This window comes from Ambystoma mexicanum, chromosome 6q (genome assembly GCF_040938575.1).
Source record: "Ambystoma mexicanum isolate Mex_15411 chromosome 6q, UKY_AmexF1_1, whole genome shotgun sequence".
Lineage (NCBI taxonomy): Eukaryota > Metazoa > Chordata > Amphibia > Caudata > Ambystomatidae > Ambystoma > Ambystoma mexicanum.
Window position 1 is genome coordinate 1,071,896,477 of NC_090937.1, and position 27,376 is coordinate 1,071,923,852.

Sequence of the window (27,376 nt, forward strand, 5' to 3'; positions counted from 1 at the left end):
TAGCCCACCATCTATGTTCCAGGAAGTGGTTTGGGGTTTTAAGGTTTCGCGTGTACCATCTTGGGGAGGGGCCTTGTCTGTTAGAGGAGGATCTGATGGGGATGAGAGGTCTAAGAGCTTTGTAAAGCCATTGGTCGAAGTGGCTGATGGTGAGCTGACCCACCAGAGGTGGCAGCAAGGAAAACAGGGGGGTCGGCAAAGTCTGGAGTTACTTTGACTTTGTTCCATAGTGCGAAGAGGGTGGACGGTCTTGGGTCAGTCCAGGTGGAATGGGGGGGGGACTTCTGTCAAGAGCTTGAAGAAGATTGCAGCGTGGTCTGTCCAGATTAGTGGTTGAGAGGCGAGCATAGAACTCAGAAGAGTTTAAGATTGCTTCTAGGGTGTGGCTGCAGAGTGAGTGGATTCCGATACCAGTTGAGTCCGGTGGAGGTTGTCCTGCATTGGTTGGACCAAACATTTCTTTTGTAGCCAGGAGGTCTGTCTGAGTCGCAAGTTGTGGTTATGAGAGGGGGTGATGAGAAATTTCAAGCATTGCTGGCTGGTTGCTGAGAGTGCGAAATGATAAGGCGGGATTTGTGGACGATGGCAATTCCGCCTGCCCTGCTGGCACAATAAGAGTGTAGTCCGGTGGGAAAGCCTTGTGCACAATAGGTTCGTAATTCTTGGGAGAACCAGGTTTCCGTGATGAACAGGATGTATATGTTGAGGCGATTTTTAGCGACTGATCTGGCGTTCTTATTGATGCATGATATTCTGATGCTAGGATGGAAGTTTGCAGAGGGGGGTTTGAGGTGGGGGCTTGGGGTATTGGGGTGAGGCTGCAGATGAGGTCCCCTTGGGGTGTCCCAAGGGTGGATATGGTTTTGAAGTGTAGAAGGCTAAGGGGGAGGGGGAGCTGGGGTGTGGTAGGTGAGGGGTTGCTATGGAAGAATCCAATGTCTCTGTTCCAGGGAATGGTAAGTGATGCTGGGTGTATTATTAGTGTGAGAGAAGAGGGGCGGATGAGTTTAGGGTCTTTAGGGGAGGTGGGTGGGAGGGGGGAGGTGTGTGGTGTGTTCCCTGTTTTGAGGTGTGGACACTGGGATGGGGCGGGTGGAGGGAACTGGCCGGTCATGTGGGATTAATGTTGTGGGGCAGAGTCAGAAGGGAGTCTTTTAAGGTTGCATATAGGATCAGGGTGCAAACTTCGGGGGTGGGGTGGGCAGGAGGGGGCGTGTATGGTGTCAGGGCCCAGAGTGGAATAGAATGTGCTTTCACTGGGCTGGGTGAATTGGGGGAGGCCGTAAGGGTGTAAGTGAGGGGGGGATATAATGGGTCTGGAGGAGAGAGGGTGAGGTGTGCACAGACGAGAAGGCGTGTCTGTGTTTTAATAGATTTTGGGAGCCAGTCGCCCAGACAACGTTTAGGGATACGATGGGGGGGAACATGGCTGAGGGGAAGAGTTGATCGAGGTGGGGATGGGGGTGAGGGGGACAAGTGGGGTTTGGAGGTACAGTAGATTGGAAGGGGGGGGTCTGGGCAAGGTGCATGCAGACTGAGAAGGTCAGGAGGGGGCTGTGTTTTTTTAAAAAAAAAAAAAATATTTTATTGTTTTTATTAACAATAGAACCGTAAAACATTGCATGGTCGATTACAGAATCACAAGTAACTCCCCTACCCCCCCCCCCCCCCCCCCCCCCTTCTTCCCTCCCAACTTTCCAAGATCATTCAGTTCTATGCTATGAACTGTGTACCCCGAAGGTCATCATGGGCTGTTTGTATCCTCATAGGAGGATCTATCCTCCTTTGGGCAGAACAGAGTCACTGTGAGAGCCACCCATTGTAAGGAGGGGGCTGTCTGTGTAGGAAGTGTGGTGGGGTCCGTCTTGGAAGTCGGTGGGGGGGTTTCATGTTCCCCGAGGGAGCAGAGGTGAGTATGGGTGGGGTCTGGTCGGGAGGGTGGGCAAGTTTCTGAGCTCCCCTCTAACTTTGGAGCTGCTAGGCATGGTGGATGATCAGCCAGCTCAGCCCTGAGTGTAGGGAGAGTTGGTGCAATGGTGGCAGCGGGCGCATGACCAGCCTTGTCTGTTGCAACACCTGGGCTATCTGTTTGAGAGGGTGGTAGGATCCATTATGTGGTGTACTGTGTATGCTTGTGTGGGGAGGAAAGGGGGCAAGGGCAGGAATGAGGTGGAAACAACCAGTCTTGACCCCTGCTCTAGGATCTGTGGCTTGGGAGCCTTCTGAAGAGTCCCTGGTCCACCTAGTGGACTGGACGGCTCTCTCCTGGGATACCTCACTGCAGCCGTGGTTCTGAGTCGAGTTTTTGAACTTGCTTATGCTACAAAGCCTCATGTGCTCACAATTTGAGCTGTCTCACTACATGGGGAAGCTATGCTGGAGCTGTTATTCTCTGTTCACCCATGTACGATTGTCTGTCGCCACCTGACTGTGGTGTTTTCTATTGGAACAATCTATCTTCAATCCTGTGTGGTGTCTTTTAGGGCCTGCACCGTAGGAGTCTGCATCTTTTCTTCATTTAGGGTATTTTGACTGGAACGGTTTGCTGTGCAACACAACCGACTCCCAACCCAAAAAGAGACCCCTGCACCCACGACCTCTGGGCCTTCCTCACCCAAACCAAGCATAAAGGATTGTCTCCCCAACCGAGCCTGGCAGACCTGCAGTGTTGTCTGAAAGAATCTGAGTCTTGGGGGTAGGCCGGCGGTATGCTAACATAGCTGTTTCTGTCCTCCTTATCCTCCATGGGGTAACATTGGGTGTGAAGTCCTTGTCACAAACTCACTCTGGTCGTCAAACATGGGCTAAGGATCCTTTCCTATGTCTCCCTTAGGGAATAGGATAGAGAGAGAGATGCTTATCTGATTTTGGAAAAATACTTGTCTAACTTTTTACGAACTTTACTAAGAACCATCCTACTGCATCATTTTGACATGGACTCGCCTGAAGAAGTTATATTTTGGAACTTTTGACATTTGGGCGCAAGGACCCATATCAACCTAGGGATGAACTTCTTAAAATTGAGGGAAGCTGTTATTGTTTTCGTGCCAACTATTTTCTCCTTGCATATCTACTCGCCTGTTTTACACTGGTATATACTTGCTGTCTAACTTGAACTATTAGTGTTGCTCTGTGTGGACTTCTTGTCGCCCTAGAACATTCTCTTACTTTTCCTGAAAACAAAGCCTTCACTGATCGCTCACCTACCTCGAATGGGTTTTGGCAAACCTGAGGCTTCCCTTTTTACCATAAGTAGGGTGGCCTTCTTTAAATCCCTCCAACCCCCCCGCCTGCCCTCCGGGGGATGTTTTTCGGAAATCCATTTTAACAGAAACCATTGCCATGGTGGACCTGAGATTGGCAGACTTGAAAACAGTCTTAGTGGCTGTCATGTTGGCTCACAGAGATGGTGAGCTGCAGGGCCTTTCACCTTTTCAACACTTCACTATAATTAACAAAGCAAGGTGGTGCTCCATGAGCACTCTTTTTTTTATTTATTTATTTTTATTTTTAGTTTACCAAAGGTTGTTTCCAACTTCCAAAACAAATCTGGACATTCCGTTGCCAGTGTTCTTTCCAACCCCACTTCAGAGTGGCAAAGGGTTCTCCACAATCTCTACTTCCGAGCACTGAAGGTACCAGAGCCTCCAACATGCTCTCTGTGGGGGCCACTGGTGGGTTGGCTGCTTCTAAAACTAGTGCTCACTCGATACTCGGATTATTGAAAGCTATAGCTCCAAGGGTCTGCAGTCTCCTCAAGGTCTTCACTCTCATGCCGTTTGTGGCAAGGCAGCCTTGGTTGTTTTTCAGACACCTGCTCCATGGGAGGTTATTGCCAGAGCTGTCACTTTGGGGGGCGGGAGGAGGGTCACCATCTGTTTTGCATCAACACTCCTGCTTGGGCTCCACTTCTCAAGCAAATGCTAGATGTGGACAAGCAGTACTTGTTTGGCTCAAGACTACTTACCTTTCATTGTGTGAATGCTGGTTAGTCTCCCACAAGTAAGGAAGTAGAGGAATGGGGTGTAGGAATAGGTTACTCACCATAGATTAGATAACTATACTCCTAGTCCATATCCCCCCACCCCTCCCCAATCTTTTTGCCCTTCCATATTCCCCCCTAAATTAGTCAGTTTGGTACAGCCTAGGCGATGGAAAAGGACTGGGGGGTGCAAAGCTGTGGGTAGTTCCTGAAGGGGCATACCACATCAACGTATATGCGAGCATTCAAAATTGAGGGAATTTCTGCTATCCACAAAAATGCTGCAAGTGGGCACTGCCACAAGTATGGAGGAAGTGGGACTATGGACTAGGAGTTCAGTACCCACTACAGGGAATTGCTTTTCCTTTTCCAATCTCTCCATCCAGAGTGCTTCTCTTGGGCCTTTGCTGAACTGAGCACCTGTGACCTCAAATTCTGCCATTGGCCCGTCTGCCACTTCTTGTCCACACCCATGTTGTCTGCTGCCTGCATGAGTGGTCCACATGTAGGCAGCAAAGAGGGAATTCGCCCCAGGAATTGCGAGTAACGGGAGCATCAGGAGCAAGCCGGACGTAGAGCTGAGGATGCCAGAAATAGAACAGCCCTCCAAATAGGGCTAGTAATGCCAGTCCGGTGCAGGGCGTCTCTGGGCAAACTATGCACTGGGTGCTTGTGCGCTCTTGGCAGCGTTGCTAGCCAGGGAATACCTCCTTCCACCAAGGCTAGCCAGGAGCACCAAATGTGCATGTATAGCAGAGCACCGGCGCGCTCCGGCAGCACAGGGGAGCCCACAGGGTTGGCTGCAATATTGTGGGAGCAGGGTGTTCCATGCAGCCTGCCGAACAGTGTGGCATGGGCTGTGCTTGGGTCTTGAATATCTGCCACCAGTTGTCTTACATGGTGCCTTTGTGAAAACAGAGAAATTGATATGAGGCCGGGAAGCCCAAAAGAAACACAGCAACACAGGTTACAAAGAACATACAAAGTGCTTTATTTAAAAGCTGCAACAGTTACCAAAAAGTCAATTGACAAACGGATAGCTATTCGGCTCTCAGAGTAACAGAACGAACTTCAACGACAGTTCACTGCGTTAGTGTGAGAGACCGTACATTGGGATATTCGTGTTTTTATACTTTTTAACCTGCTTTGGCCAACCCCCTCGCGGGTTAACCATTCTTAGGACCAGGCCTAGGGTTCCTTGCCAGGTCAATCCCATAATGTATGCATTTTGATCAGTTCCGCTGATACAGTTGTTCATTTACACATAGGTCAGGGATAGGACAAGGTCTCAGTTCGCGACCCCAACAAGTGGCCTGCAGGCATATTACTTATTCATGTGTGCAGAGGTCACAACGGCCAGAATCCCACTCGCAATGTCATTCGGCCTCCATTTTGATGTTCAGGGTGACTTCCACATTACAAGAGAACCTAAAATGGCGGCTAAATCCAAGATGGCAATTTACACAGTACATTAAGGTCAAGACCTTGCTGCGGAATCTATTTACACGATGTTTTAGACAACTTGGCGTAGGCCAACACACATTCAAACAATGCAATAGGAGGTATAATATTATTTCGATTCCGACACCTTCTGGGCAGATGGCGGACTCCCTGAGGAGCAGTGGCATACCGAGTGACGAGACAGGAAAGGGGCACATTGACACAACCCTCGCTGCAAACCCCCCCCGCTCGCCCCCTTCTCCGCCCCAGTGGCTCTTTTCAGAGCCAGACCGGGACATTGGCAAGACAGTGGGAGTGCCAAGCAGGTGTTCCTGCTCAGCACCTTCATTGTCCTGGCAACAGGACCCCTCCCGTGTTCATCACCCTCATTGTTTGACTGCAGAGCATTATAATGAGAGCCAATAGGCACTGATGGGGCGAGAGGGGGTACTATTATTTTTGTGAATGGGGGCGACAAGAAGTGAGAAGGGTACATAATACAGCATGCTCTATGAAATAATGACCATTGCTTTAAACCATTGCTTTAAACTAAGGGGGATTTGGTAGGCTCGAATTTTGTAATTTTGCGTGCAGGATGGGGACAGTAAAACTAAAGCCATACTCCTATTGCTTATCATATTTCTGTCATGGTGTATATAGTGTAGAGTTTGTTTATTAGGAAACGCTAGTTTATTATGTAATGTGGTTTGCTTCCAAGGCATTGAAATAAGGTATTATTTAAGCACATGAAATGCAAAGCAAAACCTTAATAAATATCTATATAATTTAGAGCTGGGAAGATGTGTTTAGTTGCTTAAATTGTCCACATCCCGGTTTCACCATTTAACCAAAGTGTGAGATCCTGGGTGCATCATTTAATCGCACTGTTTTATCTGCAGCTCCGTAAGTGATACACTTCATAGCTTAGTTTAATGTATTAAGCTATTATAAGAAAAAAAGCCTAATGACGAGTTGCTCCATGTATAATAGTACAATTTAGGTATTTTGCACCACAAATTTGTCAGTTTGCTTACTTATGGCAACTTATTTTAAAGTCACTTCCACAGTGCTTCCAAGTATCAAAGACTGATAATGCTCCTTGCAATGTCCTTTTCTGTGAAGTCACATCTGTTGGTGGAATCCATATGCAACTTAGAAGATTTGCATGTATTTTTCCCCACATAGCCTGGGCAGAACTCCAATAGACGAGTTCACTGCATCTGTACGGGTCCTGCAGTTTTATTTGTGTTGTGTTAAAATGCCATCTGCCACTAATGTTACCAAAAAGTTGATTGGGTGTGTATGAATAACGTATGAAATCGCATACACTGCAGGGCGCTTCGGATGCACTACCACATACAAAGCGTCCTGCAAAAACCATTTTGCAAAGTTGACAACATGAGGGTACTGCCATTCGAGCAGGAGCACACGTCAAACCTGTGTCAATGTTCCACCCCACTCTGGGCCAGGCATCCTGCAGCAGGGGCGGGACATGGACACCAGACATGCTGTGGGCTCTGCCTTCAGCTCCAGTACTGCATGTATTCACTAGTCTGACTTGAAGTCGGGTCATTTCTTTCTGGAGTTGGAGTGCATCTGACTCCAGAAAGAAATTATCTGAATTCTTTCGAGTCGGACTAGTGAATTTGCTCGGCGACTAGTTGCAGCGCACGTGCCATCCTGCATCATATGGGGGGCAGGAACAATTGTCAGTGTAGCCTTAATTTTCCAAGGTGTATTTTTTGGGTGGGGGGAGTAACAGGACTTTTTTTTCGTGGCTCACGTTCCCCCCTCTCCCCCCTCCTGTCTTGCAATGCTGAATAAGCAGTAAACCCCAGCCTGAACAGGCTGTGGTGATGCAACGCGGTACTTGCCAGCAAAGACGTCACCTACGTTTTACCAAACCTCTCTCCAGTGTCGCCCCTTAAACGCATTCCCACAGTGCTCCAGTAGAGGATGCATTCTTTTATGGGAAATGGAAGCAGAATGGAAACACTTCAGGCAGCACTTTCAGTTCTCAGCTGAAGCAACCTCATGGATGAAATCATTCCTTGGTGGTCGCACCACCAGAGTATTCATTGAGTAGGCAGCTACTGACCCCAACCCTATTAGGCATGCCTCAAGGCTCCTGCTCGTCACCCCCACTATACAATACATACACAAAGCCCTTATTCGACCTCTTGGATTCATGGGGGGGATCATCTACACAAACTTTGCAGATGATGCCCAAATACTCATCCTCATCTCGGGTGATCACTCCTGAGACACCAAGGCTATCAACATACTGTACAGACGGCACTATCCAAAAGTGGATGGCCACCCATTACTTATGCTTAAACAATGACAAAACTGAACTCATTGTTGGCTCCCCTTAACCGCTACAACACCTGCATCCTACAGTCCTGAAGCACGTCAAAATATTGGGGTTCCACCTGGATGCAGAGCGAACCATGACCAGCCACGTTAACGCCTTTTTAGCCACTGCCACAGCCTATACAGCCAGACTCGTCTCTCTGAGCAGGCAATTCCTCTCGCCAATCAACTGCCTCAGGCTCGCACGAGCACTCATCCTTACAAAACTTGACTACTGTAAGGTACTCCTGATGGGCACCTGCATTGCTACAAAACAAAGCACTGGGAGTTAACCCCATCTCAGCAGTCAGATGTGAAGCATACTGGTTGCACATCAAACCATTTGTTGACTTTAAAACATTGGGCCTCGTTATAAGTTTGCCGGTCCTGTAACAACGGTACCGGTAAACTACCGGTACCGTTGTTACCGGACCGGCAAATACAAGTTCTGCTCGCGGGTGCCTTCCCGCCCTCCAGGTCTGAACTGACAGGTGCCGGTACTCCCGCGAGCAGAGCATGTCTGATGCACTGTCACCATTCACGGATGTTGCTGGTGCATCCCACCTCCCCATTCCCTACTGGGCTCATTGGGAATGGGGAGCATTTTTTTCCGGCTCCTGCGAATGGGTAATTACCGGGACCGGCACGGCCATTATGACCCAGTAATTGCCCATTCACGGGCACCGGGAAAGAAAATTATACCGGCGGCAGCGGTGCCCGTTTTACCGGCACGGCTATCGCCAGTATCATAATGAGCCCCATTGTCTATTGCCCACTGGCTTATCTACAAGGAATCTCCTCTTGACCGTAACCATTGCATTTCACAAAGTCTCCCAGTACATACTCGGTTCCAGCATCCCGCTGATTACCCTGCGCTACATGAGGAAAAGAGCTGGAGGCATTGTCTTTTGTCACGGCTCCTGCCCTGTGGAACACACTACCACCGGCTCTCAAAAATGAACAGTCATAAGAGTCTTAAACCTGGCTGTTAGTAGTATTTATCAAACACTGATTATTCAACGCGCTTAATTGATATGTTTGTATATCCTATGTATCTGCTATTGTACCATCGCAGTGATACCCTTGGGACTGGGCATTAGAACAACTTGAGCGCGTTTATTTATAACACTTTTCTAATGTCTTTCACTGAAGGTGTATAAGTGCATCCTGGGATTTGCATTCCATTGCTAGACTATGGTGGATCCCCTATTTGGCCAGCCTCTTCGTCTGCGTGCTATGTTGACATGGTCGGTAATGTGGCTTTCCCGAGATCGTTATCTGAAATCGGTGCTTTAAATGGAACAATAGAAGTGTAGGTACTCACCAATCTACGAAGCTGGATATTTCGTCGCAGTGATTTTGGCACCGGCCGATTCGGCTCTGCACCATGTGCACAGGTCCCTTTTTGGCGCACCCTGTTGACAAGCAATGCCTATTCAGATTAAATTGTGTGCCAAGTATAACACACTTTGGTAAAGCAGTGTATCTGAGATCCTTTTACATAAACTTCGTTTGTTATGCATTGTGTTGAGAAAGTTTGAATATGCGTATAAAATTACTTTCTTTTTTTGCATATCAAACTAGCAGATATCAAGGCAGTGAACTAAGCTTTAGAAAGGGCATTTTATTATTGCTCACTTTCATTGCCTAATGAGAAATTCGGTAGATAACTGAAGCTTTGTGTTTGCAGTTGAAAAGTTCCATCACAACACCAATTACTTGAACTTTTACAAATTAAGAATAGGCACTGCCAATGCCAAAGGACCAACTTAAGGGAATTTCCCAGGCTTTGCATATCAATCCCTGCTGCATCAAGGGACGCATATAGTAAAAGGTGATGCCCGCTTAGCGAAACTGTTCCGCGCCTGCATGGTTCTCTCCTTTTGGTTTGAAGGTTGGGGCCCAGAAGACGCCATTTTGGACACTGCAAGTGGTGGAAAGGGGAGGAGGGAGAGAGCTGCTTTTCCCAGCTAAGGCTGCAGAAGTTGCGATAAGGCAAAATGAGAAGCTTTAATTTTCACTTCGCCCCAAAGTTGAGTAACCGCACTCTTTCAGGCGTTGAGAAGTGCAGGTACTCAAGTGCTCAAAAATGAGAAGTGCAAGTACTGAGTGCCCGATAGGATCTCTTCTTCCTTGCACTATTTGGCAGGCAGCATCTGCCCCCACCCACCGTCTATTTTTGGTCCACTTTGCAAATGTGCATGTGGTGCCAATGAGTGGGGATATGGTTTGCATGCATTCTCATATGCCATGCGGTTCTTGGTCAGTAGGTCCTTAATTGGCTCTAGTTAGTTTAGATAGTTAGCCAGTGTTCGCCCGGGAATCTGGAAGCCTGCAGCCGACAACCAGCAGCAACAGGCAAGGTAAGGGTGTTGACGGTCAGGGGTCACAGCCATCACTGCATCCCACTAAATGGACCCACTCCTCTTATATTTCCTCTATTATCGCACTGTCAACCTACGCTATTAGTCCGATGAATGTACACAATCATATAGCAACCTCCGTAACCAACTGTTAGCCTCCCACTCCCAGGTGAACTGTGTTGCTTAGCAATCAGTCACATCTAGGTTAAGTTTTTTTAAAACAAATGTATTATTTTCTTAAAATGTAAAACAATGCATCCAAAACAATGGGTCCTACATATGAAACGCCTTGCAACATATAATCAAAACATAACAATATCCCCACCTCCTCCCCTCATTTCACCCTTAAAAAAAATAATTAAAAAGGTCTATTAACATCTTTTAAGGCATCCTTTCAATAACATATAATCATTCGAAAACGTACTTGTCTTTCTTGCAGCCCTCAGATCTAATACCCTCTGACAGATTTAGATCCAAAAAGGGCCCCAGATCTTCTGGAACCTTGAAACCTTCAGCAGCATGTAACTTACCTGTTCAACATTGCAAATTTTATACATTTATTCTAACCATTTGCGCCAGTTCATATAATCAGCTGACTTCCATGTACTTAATATTAATCTCTTTGCCACTGCTGCTCCTCTCATAATCCAGGTGATTTGGTGATCATTCAAGTCTTCCAGCAAAACCGTTTCACTTAGGATCAATGTTTCAAAGTTGTATTCCATCTCTTCACCCAGCACAGCATTCATTACCTTCACGATTCCGTTCCAGAATTCCTTCAATTTAATACAATCCCACAACATATGCTCTAATATACCTTGCCCTAGAGCACAACGCCAGCAAGTGTTGGAGTTCAATAAACCATGTTTGAAAAGACAAACTGGAGTCCAGAATATTCTGTAGAGTATCTTCACCTGACGATCTTGATCCTCAATGTTCAGGGAAACCTTTTTGATGTTTGCACAGATACTTGTCCATCTTTGAGAAGTAATTTCCTCTTTTAGAATTGTTAACCATGTCAACAGGGTCCCGGAGTCAGGCTCTGAAAAGTCACTTAACATAGTGTACATTTTAGAGGCTAAGTGTGTTGCCATTCTGGAGAAACTCTTAATATTAGAGTTCAATTGAAAATCTTTTGCAGATGGCAGGTTCACCACTCTCCTTTAATTTCCTGTAATCGCCATATAAATTGTGTGCAAGGTTGTATTCTGCCCTCAGATCCCTGAATGATTTCCAACTCTGACCTGTGAACAAGTCTCCAATTTTCTTGATACCTGCTGTGAAACAATTTCTCCAGAAAATCACTTTTTTCCCAATTTTTGACTTTGGGATTCAGCCAAATCGATTTTGCATTTATACCAGAATCCATTCCGGCCGCTTGTTCATAGGCCCTCCAAGTTGTCGTCAAGAAATCTGTTAGAGCTGAGCTGTGGGCACTCTTGTAGTTGATGGAATGGCCCACACATAAACCCCCCTGCCCTCTGCCTCTGCACGAACCCACTCATCTGAAGTCGGGAACGGAAGGATGTGTCTCAAGGTGACCGCCTGATGGTATCTCTCAAAATTCGGAAAGCTCAAGCCCCCTTTCTCTTTTTTAGCTGTAGTTTCCAGAGTTTTAAACTTGGAATTCTTCCATTCCAAAATGTGTTGCTTAGCCATCTTGTCACATTTAGGTGAACTTTGTTTAGTTGGCCTCTTATCACATCTGACCATGTTAGTCCGCTATATCTTGCATGTATCCGAACTGTGTTAGCCATATCTCGCATTGGGCCTGATTGTTTTGGTTGACCATACCTTGCATTTACCCTGCTTGGGTCCCGTTAGCTATATTGCACACTTAGCCTCATTGTTTCTCGATTGGTCATAGCTTGCATTTAGATGGACTGCTCTGACTAGTCACGTCTCGCGTTTGACCGGTTTGTGTCTGGTTATCCAGATCTCGCATTTAGCCATACTATACTTGACCAACCAAATCTCACATTTAGCCCGATTGTTATTGGCTAGACATAACTTGAATCTAGCCTGTTGGTGCTTGGTCGACCGTGTCTCACACTCAGCCTGACTGTCTTTAGTCAGACAAACCCCACGTTTAGCCTGATTGTGTCTAGTTAGCCAAATCCTGCACCTAACCTGATCACGTCCTAAACCCATCCATAAGATCTAAGGGTCACTGCAATTACTGTTCCACATTTTAGGCCAATTCCCCACCCCTCAATCCCATCCAGGCAACCCAAAGCAAGATGTTATTGCAGTTAGGCGAATTGTGCTAGTTAGCCAGATCTCGCACTGTCACGTTTTGTTACTTAGACATGCCTCATTATTCTTAGGCGACCTGCTTTCCAATCCTATTTTATTCAAATTAAACTGTGCTAGCTAGCCTTATCTCACACCGAAGCACTAGAACTTGTGCCCTATCTGATTTTACTCCACACTTGTACAAACTGTGTGTCTGGACCCACTTTAAATTGGATCAACTGCGTCAGCTACCCATATTTCATTCACACTGAGGGTAAAGACAGGAAACCAACCCTCAGCAATTGTAGAAAGGGAGGCATCCCCACCAGGAACCTCGACAAACGTAACTAAGACAGAACCCAGAGCCAGACTAGTTGGTAGAACCGCCCCAAGGGGATTAATTTAGGACCCCTACCAATCCCACCCCAACATAAACCATCCCTCCACACAACTATCCGAGGCTACTCTTTAAGTCCGCACACAATGCAAAACCTTCCCAACCACCAACATGACTCAACCATTCTCAACAACCCCTACTCTATCCGTGGAAAGGAAACACATTAAGAAACTACCCACTAAAAGGAAGCCATCCCAAAACCAGCAAAGAACACAAACACAAGGCAAACACACACAGAATGACCAACACAGGAGGGATTACTCCCCTGTAGTCCTAAAACACTCAAGATCACGGGAATCCACTCTCAACCGTGAGTCAACCCAAATAATCCCAGATCACAGGAAGCCACTCGCAACCGTGAATCAACCTGAAAAGAGAAAAACCACCAAAAAAGACTAGACCATGCCATGTCAAAGAATCGGCCAATGCGAGAGAAAACAAGAGGATATCCAGAAGGGGACCACAGCTGACCCCTACTGCGACTCACTCCAGAACATCATCAGAATGCACAGCCACGACCACCACAGGAATAAGTAACACCCAAGAGCAAGACTAAAATCACTCTACCTTACACCATACCTGGAAACAACCGGATCAACGGAACGGATGCCAGTACACAACAGCAGGATAACAGGAACGCATAGGAAAAAGACAGAAACAAAGACTGGGAAGCTACACCCTCACTCCGTACATCACCAAACGCCAAGAGAACCGCCAACACCATCCTGAATCGGAAGAGGAGCCTGAAATGGCTATGACCCAGATTAGAAATCTAACAGTAACTGAACGCACTGAATAACCCAAAGACAAAGGAGAACCACCAACAAAACCAAGATGCAAACAAGACCAAATCAATATTCTACAAAGAGGAAACTACACTGCAACCTAATCCACTCCAGATCCATGTCCAAACACACAACCTAAATCTACTCTGCAAAGGCCTATTCATCACTTGAAACCTGGCTAGATGATGACTACAAAGTCATACTACACAACTGCCTACCTGACGACTTTAAATGCAAGCAGGCAAACAGAAAAGGGAACGGAGGGGGAGGGATCAAGGCTGCCTACAAAGTGCACCTAAAAATCAAAACATTGGAGCCTTTAGACATTCAGAAATGTGAATCCCTCATCTTGCACCTTACCACAGGACCACTATCAAACCTCTCATTCCTACTAGTCTAGAGGCCTCCGACGCCACCTTCATAGAAGCCATTACGAATCTAGCCATCAAACATGAATATATTTTCATTCTCTGGGACTTCAACATATGGTTTAAAGTTGGAACCCCAACTCGCCAAAAACCTTATCCGTTCAACTGGAGACCATGACCTTTCGACAGATGGTAAAAGACGCAACACACAACAGGACCCACCCTGGACACAATCTTCACCCAAAATAAACCTGATCACAACAGCAACGCCCATCCAAATTCTAAGGAGTGACCACCGCATCATCCTTTTTGTGAACCAAATACCATAAAAAACCCACCAATTTAGAAAAGAAACTTGAAAACCGTCAGGAACAGTAACCTAGAAGAACTAGAAGCGGCAAAGCCAATGGCAATGTCATTGGATATGACGGACGTAGGCGGAAAAGCAAACCTCGCACAGAAATGGATCGCAGAAACCATAGACCCATCTGCCCAGAAAAACCTCACCCGATCAAGGAAGAAAGCAATGGCTAGATAGTTCATCCCTCCCTCACCTAAAAAGCAATGAAAAGAACTAACTGTAAACTAGACCATGATTGGAGGAAAAACTACAACCAAGAAGACCGTAACATACTGAATACAAATCGGAGAATACAAATTCAAAATTCACAAAGCAAAAAAGCACTACGACGACCGGATCAGGAAAGCCACCAACATTCAAAGAGTTATTCAACATCCTAAATGAGATGAAAAACTCACCCGGATGCAACAGTGCCCAACCAAAAACTAAGTGATGATCTTGCAGAACACTTAAAGAACAATCACCAACATTCACAGAGTCGTACAAGCAGACCAATTGACCAAGCAATCCACCAGCCAACACCTGGACCACAAAGCAAAATGTACTGCTTCCAACGGATGTCGAAGAAAAATTACTAAGCCTGGTTAAAAACAGTAACAAGGCAGGTTCCCCAATGGACTCCTGCCCTCATGACATTTTATAAATCCATGCTTGCGAAGGACACGCCATCGGAATACTACCTAAACCTCTTCAATCACTTAGGACAGGGAGAGTACTAAAGGCATTCTGAACAACCTACATCAAAACTCTTCTAAAGGAAACAACGGGCGACCTAGAAGGCCTCACAAACTACCCATCTCAAACATCCCATACCCAGCAACAATATTACAAACCTACGTCTATGAACAACTACTGGAGCACGTTGAAAAAAGCAATTTACTGGAGCAGGTGCAAGTAGGCTTCAGAACACAGAAACCGACAGCTCTAGTCTCAATATGGGACGATCTTTAGATGAACGCAGACTCCAACACTAATTCAGCACTGATATTACTGGATCTCTCGGCTGTCTTTGACACATTCAACCACAACATCCTAATAAAAACACTGGAAGGTATAGGACTCCGTGACACAGCACTTCTCTGGTTTAAATCCTTCCTCTTGGAAAGAACTAAGTCTGGTTAAAACCTTTCAAATCCACTCCATAGGACACCTCCTGCGGAGCACCCCAGGGCTCATCGTTCTCACCACTACTCGTCAATACCTACATGACCGCGTTAATCAACCTCATCAAAAAACAGACTAACATGCTACAACTATGCAGAAGATACACAAATCGTCTCCAAATACAGTGCCATAGAGAACACTCCCTTAATAGTGTCTCAAGGAACTCTACCAAGGGATTAACATCAACAAACTCTGTATTAACCCAGACAAAACTGAAATCGTTATTGAACCTGAATATTGAGGAATAATTGAGCGGATCCTGTGGCCCATGGAACTGGAAAACCCACCAACACCACCTGCAGCAGTAACAAACCTTGGACTCCTCGTGAACAGACAACAAATCAACACTAGAACTAAGTTAACGTGATAATCCAGATGGGCTTCTTCCACCTACAAATGTTAAAACAATATTCTACAATTCCTTTAATACACACAACACTGGCCATCCTATCCCTCATGTCCAGGACAGATTATGTTAACAGCAAATACCTCGGAATGCCAGACTAACTACGAAAGAAACTGCAACGAATACAAAACTCAGCAGCAAAACTTCTCCTTAACTCAACACAAGAGATGGCATCATACCGGCTCTTAGGATGTTACACTGGCTCCCGGTCAACAAAAAAATTGCATTCAAAGCAAAGTGCATAACGCACAGAGTAATGCACTTCCATCTCTCCAGATCTGCGGCAGCTTCATTGACTGCTCATGTCTCGGAGGGTACAGTTCAAAACAACGCACAGTGATATGCACTTCCATCTCTCCAGCTCTGCAGCAGCTTCATTGACTGCTCATGTCTTGGAGGGTACAGTTCAAAACTGTATGTATTGTCCATCAAGCCTTTTATGGCCAGGGGGCTGAATATTTTCAGAATAAATTGTCTCTATGTACCCAACCGTCCACTCCGTTCATTGACGTTGTGCACCATTGCTGTCCCTCTCACTGGTCTCTTGGGTTGGAGGACATGCTTTTTCAGTTGCTGCAAGACCTGGAATTCACTTCCACTTCATCTTTGTGTGACGGCAGACAATCTGTCTTTCTGTCAGCCATTGAAGTTTCTCTTTGCCTTGGCAAGACAGAGGGTTCTTAGTTTCTGATTGTACTCTGCGTAGCGTCAAGATGCCTTCGGGCGTACGTGCGCTTTATACATTTAAAAATCACATCAGTGGGCAGAATTCAATCTATAAATCCACCAGAACCCCAAGATCCTGCAACAATATCCGCCTAGAACCCAAACAATACACTTAAGAATAAACTGGGTGGATCAGCATTCTCATGCTTGGCCGCAAAACTATGGAACTCCCTTCCCAAGGAAATCCGTAATATGGAGGACCACACAAAATTCAGAAAACCTCTTAACCTGGCCCTACAAATCCGAACACAATGAAACCGACTGAACAGCGCCCGCACACACCGTAACGCACCTAGTTTTGAAAAATAGAAGTAGCCCAAAAAAAACCCAGAGAAATGAGGGATAGGACTAGAAAGGCAGACCCAAACACAGACGCCCTGCCCCGGCCCCCAAAAAGGAACTACTAAAGGAACAGGAGAAGCTGGCAGCCCCATTACAAAAAGGCCAGAGAAGTTGGCTCAAGTGGGCGGATGGAGGGAGACCAACATTACAAATACCACAGGTGACGCATAGATATGAACTGCATAGACAGCAAATCTGATGCACTTAGGGCTCCGATGGATGGCAAGTGCTGTGCTCTTGGGTGAGTTTGGGGGTACGAGAGAGTTTTGAGAAGGAGTGGATATGTGAAACACTGGGATTGATTGCTAGGGTGGGGAAAGTGATCCTCCATGGAGAACTCCTGGGGGGTGTGGCACACCAGGATGGATACCTAGAGTGGGAGATGCGGAGAACTTGGGTAGATTTAAGAAGTGGGAGTTGTGGATGACTTGAATGGGTTTCAAGGACCTTCCTCAACAATCGTTACTAACCAACTCACTCCTTTCCATACATCTTGTAAACTCTGAACTTGACACTACCAGACCTCTAATACTGTGCAACCTGCACCTACTTCATGGCACCACAACCTGCACATAACCTCGCACAACAGCACATGGTGGCCAACTTTTGAAAATGGCACCTATGCTCAGTGAATATTGTCTCTGAATTGAAGCTGCCAACAGACATCACAGCCCTTAGTTTTTTTTCTGCTCAATCCTTCTAACCGCCCACCCTCCCATCTTGCATTACAGATCTGCGGGAGTGCTTGGAGACCATGCAAGTGGCATTTGTGCGCAATATAAAAACCTTTACCATATACATTCGCCTTGGTAACTCTAATACAAATCACTAATCTAACATTGGCTGCCTGGTATTGGCTTTTTTATTTTTTTATTTTTTTTACATTTTTTCACTTTCTTTACATGTATTCTATGTCCTGTTAGTCTGTATCTTCTCTCCCTCAGGCATTGCTTCTGTTTCACTTATTTACTCTTAATCTATCTTGATGTCTCGCTTTATTCCTTTTTTACCCTTATGCAGGTTTTCCTTACCATATGCTCTCTATAGTGTATGTACGTTCTATGTACTGTGAAAAAGTTTTTCCCCCTCCTGGGGGATCTTCGAAACAGGTGACCAGGGGAGGGCCATCACTTTTGGATCCTGACCCTGGGGTTGAACTAACGAGGGAGGATCACCTGGGTGGAGGGTCCGTTGGGATTGGGGAGGGCTTGCCGAGGTTGAGACATGGTATCCCTCAACCCCCCCTTTCAAATAAACCCCTACCTGACATACCCTCAGTTTACTGTCAGCCAGGACTATGGTTTCCCCAGAGCCTTCAATGCTTCTCCTGTCGTAATGTTAAGACGGAACACCTACACTCAAAAGGATTTCTTTCTATGAATGTCCCTCTAATGAGCACAGGCAAAGTCGGGCATTTAGTTACTATCACCAACACCTGAATCCAATTGAGAACCAAACTAAGTATAAAAGGTGGAACCCAGAGTCACAAGGGAAGAACGGAGTCAGGAAGGCAAAGGCCCGTTCGAGAAGGAGAGCAGGCGAGAATCTGAGCAAAGGCTATAGAGAACCAGGCTTGAGAGAACTGGATGGCGAGACGCTACAGGTATGCAGGTTGAAGCAGAAGAAAGTGTTGCGAGAGAGTCTTGTCAGAAGCCGAAAGGTTTTGTCAAATGAAGCCAAAAAGCTAGTTAATCTATCCGAATGTTGTGCCAAGAGACTGCTCACTTCTCTGGAACAGCAAAGCTGGCGAGGAAAGTCTGAGGGGGGAGACCCTGATCTTGGATAAAAGAATCGTGAAGGACGTGTTGTTAAAGTAAAGTCGGCGAGTTCAAAGTGATGAGAGAGCCCAGTTTGCAACGCCATGACTGATTACCAAGTTGCAAGCAAGGTTACGTGTGTAAGAAGCGAGACGTGTTGAAAGAAGGCTTCAATTGTTTTAAACTGTGATGAAACAAAGTAATAGTGGTTTTGTGGGATACCATATTGTCGAAGTCTCTGTGAAATGTGAAAGTTAAAGTATCGCTGGGGTCAAAAGTGAGTTGAATAAAGTTGATGGATCTGAAAGCCGACGGAAAAGGCTACGGAAGAGAATATTGAGTGAAGCAAATTCCCGATGGGGATCAGATGAAACGGAACTGAGTGATGAAATGAATTGACATGCAAGTAAAACTTGTTGTGGTGCTAGAAGGCACGCTTGTGGAAAGACTAAGAGTATATGGGATAAGATGAACAGAATTCAACGGTGGTGGAGTGGTCGGGCATGGGAATAAGTAACGCTGTGCCTTTTCGAAAGTCTTCACATAAACCGCATGAGGAAAGCAGGAAGATTGGGGAAGGGAGCCCTGTGTATCAATATGATTACATTTTGCAATGTGAAATACTAAAGAGTTGAAAGTAACGAGTAAAGACTTGTCTAAGCTCCGGTGAGGAAAGCTGGAAAGATCCAGCCAGGGACATTGTTAAAGTAAACGGTGTTATACTAGAGAGCATTGAATCCGGCAAGGGAAGCCTGAGAGAAGTACATGAACTGTGCGACTAAGAAAACTATTGAACTGCCTTTTTGTAAACTGTTTGGAATGAGTGGAACTTTTGGGGATCCCGAGTGGCTTCTACTTGGGGAAGGGAGTTGAAGAAACTCCATGACCATGTGAGACACTTACATACTTTATGCAATACCCTACACATTAAGTTAGAATGTGAGGGCAAGCATAGGTTTGCCACAGACAGATTCTTTACTTTTGACAGACTTTTGGACTATTCTTTGTTCTTTATTTTAATGGTCGCAACTACTCCCATTTAGAAATAGTAGAAGTTCGGCATTCTTCAAACCCCATTTTCTGTTAAAGGTTTTCAAAACCTGTCGTTGTCTACAGCTGAGCACCATGCCTTTTCTCACAGTACTAATTTCTTCCCTTCCTTTGTCTTGTCGTCTTACGTTCTTCTCATCATTTCACCCGATTGTCTGGTCTGTCACACTCTACAGTTGTTCTCTTGTCTTCCACTACTTTTATTTCAGATTTTAACTCCTACGTAACGCATGCTTTTCACTCCATTATTTAGTGTTTTCACTTGCATACCAATTGTGTCTCACTTCCTTAAACTTTCCATTGCTCATTTCATTCTCACATTGCCCTGAAACCAGTTAAAGGGAGGTAATACAATGATGCAGTAGAGGCCATGAAATGCAGTGCATGCGATTCAATACAGTAATGTTCTATACAATACAAAGCTGTACCATGCTATAAAATGTAATGTAATGAAATGTAGGATATGCATTTGCATTCTCCCTTCCCCTGCCTTTTCCCACCTCTTTGCCCTTTCCCACCCTTACGCTGCACTTCACGTCTGCTCTATAAAATTACCAACCTTTTTGTCTTTCAGGGCTTTCTAGTTTCTGTGGAATATGCCCTGTATGTTACCATTCATGTACCTTCAGGTCCTTTTTTTTACTTGTGTGAACTTTCAGACAACGTGTTGTCCAATCATAGAAATGCATTGTTTTTGCTCTTTCTATAGTGGCCTATAAAAAAAGCCTATAAATAATATGTATTCTGTAATTTACGTCTCCTCATCATGTTGCATATTTTTATTAGGGGCCAGGAGAGTGCTGGCATGGTGAGTAGTGATGGAGAGACGACGCCAACGTTTAAAATGCACAAGGTAAATATTCTAAATTTCCGCCTATTTGTATTTTTATTAAAGTTTTGTAGTGTGCCAAAATTGTGGTACAAGCGCTTTGAAACGCTAAGTATTTGACTGTAATGATTTACTACACAAGTGATGGGCCCTGTATTTAAAACCTTCAGAAGGCATGACCGTTAAATATGGATCAATGCCTGCCACAGAGCATTACCTCCACGTCCCTCTTCCGAGTACTTAACTTTGCGTACACGCTGTGCTTTTATTTTTTTTATTTTATTTTTTTTGAAGCAGACCTACTCTGGCCCCTACCCTTCCAGGAGGTGTAACCTCCCACACACCAACACACTGTAGTTCTTTTATTCCTGCCGGAACCGATGGATAATTTCCGTGCAGGGCATGTCTGGGGCAACGGCTGTGAGCCCCTTCACTGTGGCTCCACGGCGGGGAGTGGAGGCTGCTCAGGTGTTAAAATGTCCGCCGGTCCAGCAGATGGTGTCTAGTGTCCTCAGGCAAGCAAGGTATGCCCATTGGCCTCCGGACGTGGTCCCACATTTTGTGCCTTGCCCTGGGACTCTGGTGGGTGTGGTCAGGGGCCTGGGCGGCGTTGCAGGGCTTCTGTCTTGCCCTCCGTTCGCTGCTGCGCCTCCTGCTGCCTTGCAGTTCCTGTTCAGAGGCATGTGGTTACCCGCTGGGGTATGGTAATGTTTGTTTATGAAGCACCTATACAAAGGCAAGTGTTTCAAAGCGGTCAATGAGGGTGGGAACATGGGGGGTGGGGGGTGAGGGAACAGTCGCTCAGAGCCCTTGAAATTCTGTGACGATAATAGTCTGCACAGGCAGAGAAAGTGCCTATAATACATTTAACAGTTGAGATGCAGCAAATAGGCCTGACGACGATTCTGCAGTTTGACCAAGTACAATTAAGGGGTGAAGACAAGGAAGAACAGACTATCTTCAGGCACGGTGCATTTGGATTGTGCAAGTGCACAGACTGTCACACGGTGGAGGAAGTCCAAGTGTGCACGTAGTCTGTGGAGACTTGGGTAAATGCTGAGAGAACCACTTTCTTGGGTTATTTCTCAGTGCAGTGAGGGTGGGGTGCAGAGGGCCTTGAGGCAAGTGCGAGAGAGAACTGGCGGGGGTGCCCCTGACCTGCGAGACTCTGAGGTACACAGTCTGCAAGTTGTAAGGAAGAGGTGGAAAGAGCTAGGTTAGCAGAGTAGAGGGAGGGAGAGAAGGAAGAGTAGAAGTAGAAGGTCTGAAGAAGCAGAGAGGCTATTCCAGAGGGAGGCACCTGCTGAGGATAAGGATCTCCCCAGTCAGCTCCTCTGAGTGGGCTGAATGCCCTGGATTGGTGGCCCTCTTGGCTGGCAGCTCAGCGATGCATGTGCCTTTTTCGCCACCCTGGCAATGCAGCTCTTCCCTTCGGAGGGTGGAGGTGTGCTTGGTCTTTTTGGTATGCTTCGACACAATGCTACCTGGCTGCTAAGCCATGGGGACGCCGACCAGGGATTTTCCCAGGCTCTATCTTTTAAATAGCGGTCAGGTCGCTGTGGAGGTGTTCTGGTGGCTCTGCCTGATTTCACTATGGGAACGCACGCTGCTAAATGAAAGCTTGAGTATTTGGCTTCTTCCTCCAGGGTAGTTAAGAAGAGGAAGGTGACTGCCCCTGCTCATGGGCTTTCCAGAAAGGACTTTAAGGTGCCATTTAAAGAATTCCTGGCCAGTCTTGCTGCTGGGCATGAAGGATCTAAGCCTGTCCCTGTATCTTCCTTGTATAGCACTTCTTCCTCTGATGCGGCTGGGCCCTCCCTTTCTTCTGAAGGCTGGAGACCACTTAAAAGAATTAAACTGGGACGTGGTACAGCTGGTGATGGACCAGATCTTCGTGTCCATTGGGCTTCAGGAGCCGTCAGTGGTGGGCTAGGCTTCTGAGCCTTCTATTCGCCAGTATAATCATTCTTCCTTTGATTTCAGATATTCAGGATAGGATCCTGCTTGGTGTTAGCTTGGTTGGGTCATATCTCCATGTGCCGGTTTATAGCTAAATTGTACCCCCTCAGTAGTGAGGACTCCTGACTGCCAGCCACAGTGGAGATGGATGGCATTCTGACTAGCCTGGTGGGCCGTTCCTCCATGTCTGTTGAAGAAGCGGCTGTCGGGGATGCAGCGGACAGGAAGGTGGATTCTGCTCTCAATAAATCCTACGTGGGGTCCCGTCTGGCCTTGCGGTCCAATGTCTATGGCTCTTGTGCTGCTGACACCATGTTGGCTGGCTTTCGGAAACCTTGGCATTCTCTGGATGATTGCACAGATTGTTTCCATTCCCGTCAGACATGCAGAAGCAGGCCGAGTTCATTTTGGACCTTCTGTATGATGGGGTGTGTGGGACGGCTATGGCCATAGGCGCCATCATCTCTGGCTGGCGGCATTTGTTTCTTCGGGATTGGAAGGCAGAAGGATTCCAGGAGCCTGTTGCGTTGATGCTTCCCTTTGAGGGCTGGAGGGTGTTTGGTCGTGCTCTGGAGTCTAAGTTTCACCAGCTCTTTAAGGCGGATAAGCATGCAGTCAAATAGAGGAAGAAGGTTGTGCCTGCAACTGCAGGGAGTTTTTGTAAGTCGTATGTCCCTCGTCCCCAGACTGATCGTAAGAAACAGGGTTTTCCGGGGTCATTTGTCATCCCAGGTCCCTTCCTTAGCCTCAGAAGTCCTAACACTCAAATTCGACTGGAAGTGGGGAGGGGTGTTTGTCTCACTTTTCTTCTATCTGGGACCTCTTGGCGTCCGAAGCCTGGGACTCGTTCCACGGTTCGCCTGGGGTACTGGCTGGACTTTGTTTTGCCTCCTCCCGGAGTCCTGTCTCCTGGTGACTCCTCTGCACAGGGATGTCTGTTGCCGTGTGGCCTTGTGCACTGCCCTCCAGGATCTTCAAAAACGGGAGCCATTGTCCAGGTGCCGCCGGCCAGAGGGGGATGAGTTTCTATTCCCGGGTGTTTCTGGTCCCCAAGCCAGGGGGCCAGGGACTCTACTTTCACCTCATCAACCTGAAGAGCCCAAATGCCTGTTTGGACGCAGCAGTTCAAGATGGAGACCCTGCAGTCGGTCATCCTGGCGATGTTGCAGGGGGATTAGTTGGTTGCAGGGGGATTAGTTGGTTCCTTTTGGCCTGCAGGACGCATTTTACCATGTCCCGATCTTCCGAGTCAAAAGCGCTTCATGCGGTTTGCTGTGGGGCAGGATCATTTTAAATGCCAGGTTCTGGCCTTTGGTCTCAAATTCATCTGTGGGTCTTCACGAAGTTGTTGGCTCCCCTGGTGGCGTCTTTGCACCTGGCAGGGATTCAGGCGTACCTCTACTTGGACGATTGGTTGATCCATGCCGGGACCGGCTCCGGGTGGTGGCACATCTTTGACTTGTTTGCTGGGCCCTGGTCTGGTGTTTTTTCTTTTGCTCAATCTTTCGAAGTCGCACTTGTCCTCCCCTCAGACTCTACACTTCATCAGTGCCCAGTTCTGCACACCGGAGAGGATGGTTCCGCTCCCGCTGGACAGGGCCTCCCGGCTCCAGTCACTCTTGAAGGATCACTTACGCAGGGAATGGGCTACGGCCAGGGAACATTTGTGTTGTCAGGGTCACCTGGCTTCCTGTGTCTTTGTGGTACTGTGTCTGCATTTGAAGTCTGTTGGTGCATCACCTGCTGTCCCATTGACAGTGGCGTCCCGTCTGTACAACTCTTTGATCCCGGTCACCTCTCCCCTCTGGGCGTCTCTTTGCTGGTGGTTGGCCCGGTCCCATCTCCGGAGGGGTGTGCCCTTGTCCCCGCCCTTGCCAATCATTCTTAACACTGATGCCAGCGGCCTGGGCTGAGGTGGGAGGGGTAGCGTGGCCAAGTCTCCAGGACTTGTCCTGAAAAGACCACCTCGCCTGATGGGACAAGGGGATATCCTCCTATTGGAACGAGTTGGCTATTGTTCTGAAAGCTAATCGATTTTGGGGTGGGGGGGATATTCTAGTTCGGACAGACAATACCACTGCTCTGGCTGATCACCATCAAAGGTACGGGGGTCCTGCACCCTGGAGGATCTGGTGTTGTCCATCAGGGCCTGGGCCGAGGCTCACCTGGTCTCCTTGCGGACAGTCCGTATCCGGGGGCGGACAGTGTGACTGCAGACCGGCTCGGCTGGGTGTTTCCAGTCTCAGGGGGAGATGTCCAAATACCCTGAGGTTTTTCTGGAGGTGTATCAGCGGTTCGGACATCCCTGGTTGGACCCCTTTGCTTCCCCCTGCAACGCTCGGCTTCCCCGGTTTTGTTCACGGACTCCCAAACCCCCTCCCCAGGGGCCTGGTGGGGTGGACGCTCTTTGCTTATCCTGGCCGCTGGCGCCTCTTTATGCATTTTCTCTAGTCTCCCTGATTCTGAGGAAGATAGCAGGATCAGGGTGTTTGAGGGTGGCGGTTGTCCTGGTGGTCCTTTTATGGCTTCCGAGGCGGTGGTTCCTGAGTCTTCTGGTGATGCAGTTGGCTCCTCCATGGGTGTTGCCGGGGTAGCTGTCTCTGTTGTGGGGGGCAGGGTGGTGGGGCCACCCTTTTCCTATCACATCTGTTGGGGAGGAGGGTCTGGAAACTGAGGAGGGGTCTGCAGGCGTTTGGTGTTTCGGCCACTGTGGCTGGTACGGTCAAGAGGGTGCGTTGGTCTTCCGACCATCATTGTGCTAATTTTCTGGCTTGGTTTTAACCAAAGGGGTGTTTTGGTGCTGGTCTGTGGTCTGCCGGGCATTTTCCAATTCCTCCATGCGGAGCTGGGACGTGGCTGGCGGTCTCCTCTCTTCTCAGTGAGCGGTCATTCAGGTGTTTCTGGTCCCTCCCTCCAGCAGTGGGGGTGGGGGGCCCTCTGGTCTTGTGACTGTTGCAAGGGGTATCGGATTCTCCTTTGCGCCCGGTTGGGGATCCCCGTTGAGACCTTCCTTTGGTCATGACTGTTGCAGAGGCCGCCCTTTGGGACCCTGGAAGGTGTGGAGCGGACATGGTTGATGCTGAAGACTACCTTTTTTGATTGTGGTTACTTCAGCTTGCGTTTGGGGGAAATCCGGGCCCTCTTGTGTCTGCCTCAGGGGGGTGGGTCTGTGGCAGCCGGACTCCCACTCCTATCAGCCAGGGAATTATGTCTTTGATTCTGCAGGCCTCTGCCATGTGGGGCGCATACGGGGTTGGTCCACTACAGGGGTGGCCGCCTCCTGGGCTAGCGTGTAGGGGTTGCCTTTGCTGGACATTTGCCGGGCTGCCACCTGGGCTACTCCTACCACCTTCATTAGACCTTATCAGCAACGTGGAGGTTCCCCGGTCTCTTGAGGCTGTGTCTGGTTGAGGTGGTGGCAGAGGTCTTGGTTTGCCTGCCTCCTTTCTTGTGTAACTTGAATAAATTGGTGTTGGGTTGGTTTCGTATTACCCTTGGTGTCTATCTTTTTGGTGGGCATGGGCATCCTTCCTTTTTTCTGCATTGGTACAACTCAAAGTTAAGTACTGGGACGAGGAAGAGGGACGTGGAGCTAATGCTCTGAATATTTTCTGGTAATTTTCATTACTCCACGTCCTACTCGTCCTAGTCACAGTACGGTGAGGGGCCAGAAGTGGTCCGCTTGAAAAAGGAGTTCCTGTGAGCACAGAGCATACTCAAAGGTAAGTACTAGGACGAGGAAGAGTAAGACTCATGGTTGAGGAACATTCAGGGACATAGGGTCTGACTGGTGCATAAAGCAGCTGCAGCAGCCAAACATTGTGAAACCCTTCATTGGTTAAGAAGGCCTGTGGGTGTGGCTAGAGCATGTCATCCCACAAGCTTCTGCACAGGAAGGAAATGGTGTAAACTGGGGAGCACAAGCAAGATTCTGTCCGCACTGGTGTTGGAATCTACGGTTTCATCTTGGTAGAATACCTCGGATCCTCAGCACGCAGAGCACGTGTGCAGTAGCACCTTTGGGAATTCTGATGCGCAGAATGGAATTGCCATAATAAATGATCTCGTACCCAAAAAGACAGACACTAGAATATGGCAAAATACTACTTTATTAGTAGTTCAATAAAGTATTGAAACCTGGCGAACAACAAATCGTAGCCCACACACATTCTAGAACATTTCGGTTACACAAAGGCTTTATACCTCAGGTTTTATTATTTGCCATGTAGGTTGACATCGACGTAGGGATTGGTTGGGGGAACATCTCTACTTATAATTTCTAGAAGCGTTGGTGCTCCTCTCCTGGCAGGCATACCTTGAACTTCCTATAACTACGTATAACGCATATTTATAGCAACATAACGGGAACAGATTGGCCCCTGCAACATTGTATGCTCACCATTGCATAGGCCCTTACGATTGGTTGGCATTCTATCCCAATCTTAGACAATCGGCTCGTTGGCAGCACGTAAGCAAAACGAAACAAAGGTGAAGAGAATAGACTACTGCCCACTTGCCCAATTAGTCTACCATCTCTCATTAGCCAAGCCTTCAGCCAAGGCCTCTTCTTTGTACTTGACCCTGCTGGATGTTCTCTTCTCTGGAAAATCGTTATCTTCATCTGGAGCTTATGAATAGGCCTTATTTTCTGGCCTTGCACCACGTGTGAAGATGCATGATTGTCAATTTCACATTTCTTTTTAGTACTATTTGATTCAGTTATCCTGGGTGTCCTTACCCTCTTCAGCCTCTGGAGACTTGGTTGTTCTGTCTCACATGTGCTTTCACAAATGTTCGCTCACTTAACGTAAGAGAAATATCTTGCGTACATTTCCATCCTTGTCTCCCTTTGTACCCTGC

At 47.3% G+C, this 27,376-nt stretch overlaps 1 protein-coding gene across 2 annotated transcripts in view; it reads left to right on the forward strand.

Moving 5' to 3' along the window:
* The window catches only part of PPAT (phosphoribosyl pyrophosphate amidotransferase), a 444,376-nt gene that overhangs the window by 64,368 nt on the left and 352,632 nt on the right, over positions 1-27,376 (forward strand). For both annotated transcript variants that reach the window (XM_069631602.1, XM_069631603.1), the window contains exon 2: positions 20,515-20,581. In XM_069631602.1, the coding sequence (XP_069487703.1) occupies positions 20,515-20,581 (67 nt within the window). The remainder of the gene's footprint in view (positions 1-20,514; positions 20,582-27,376) is intronic.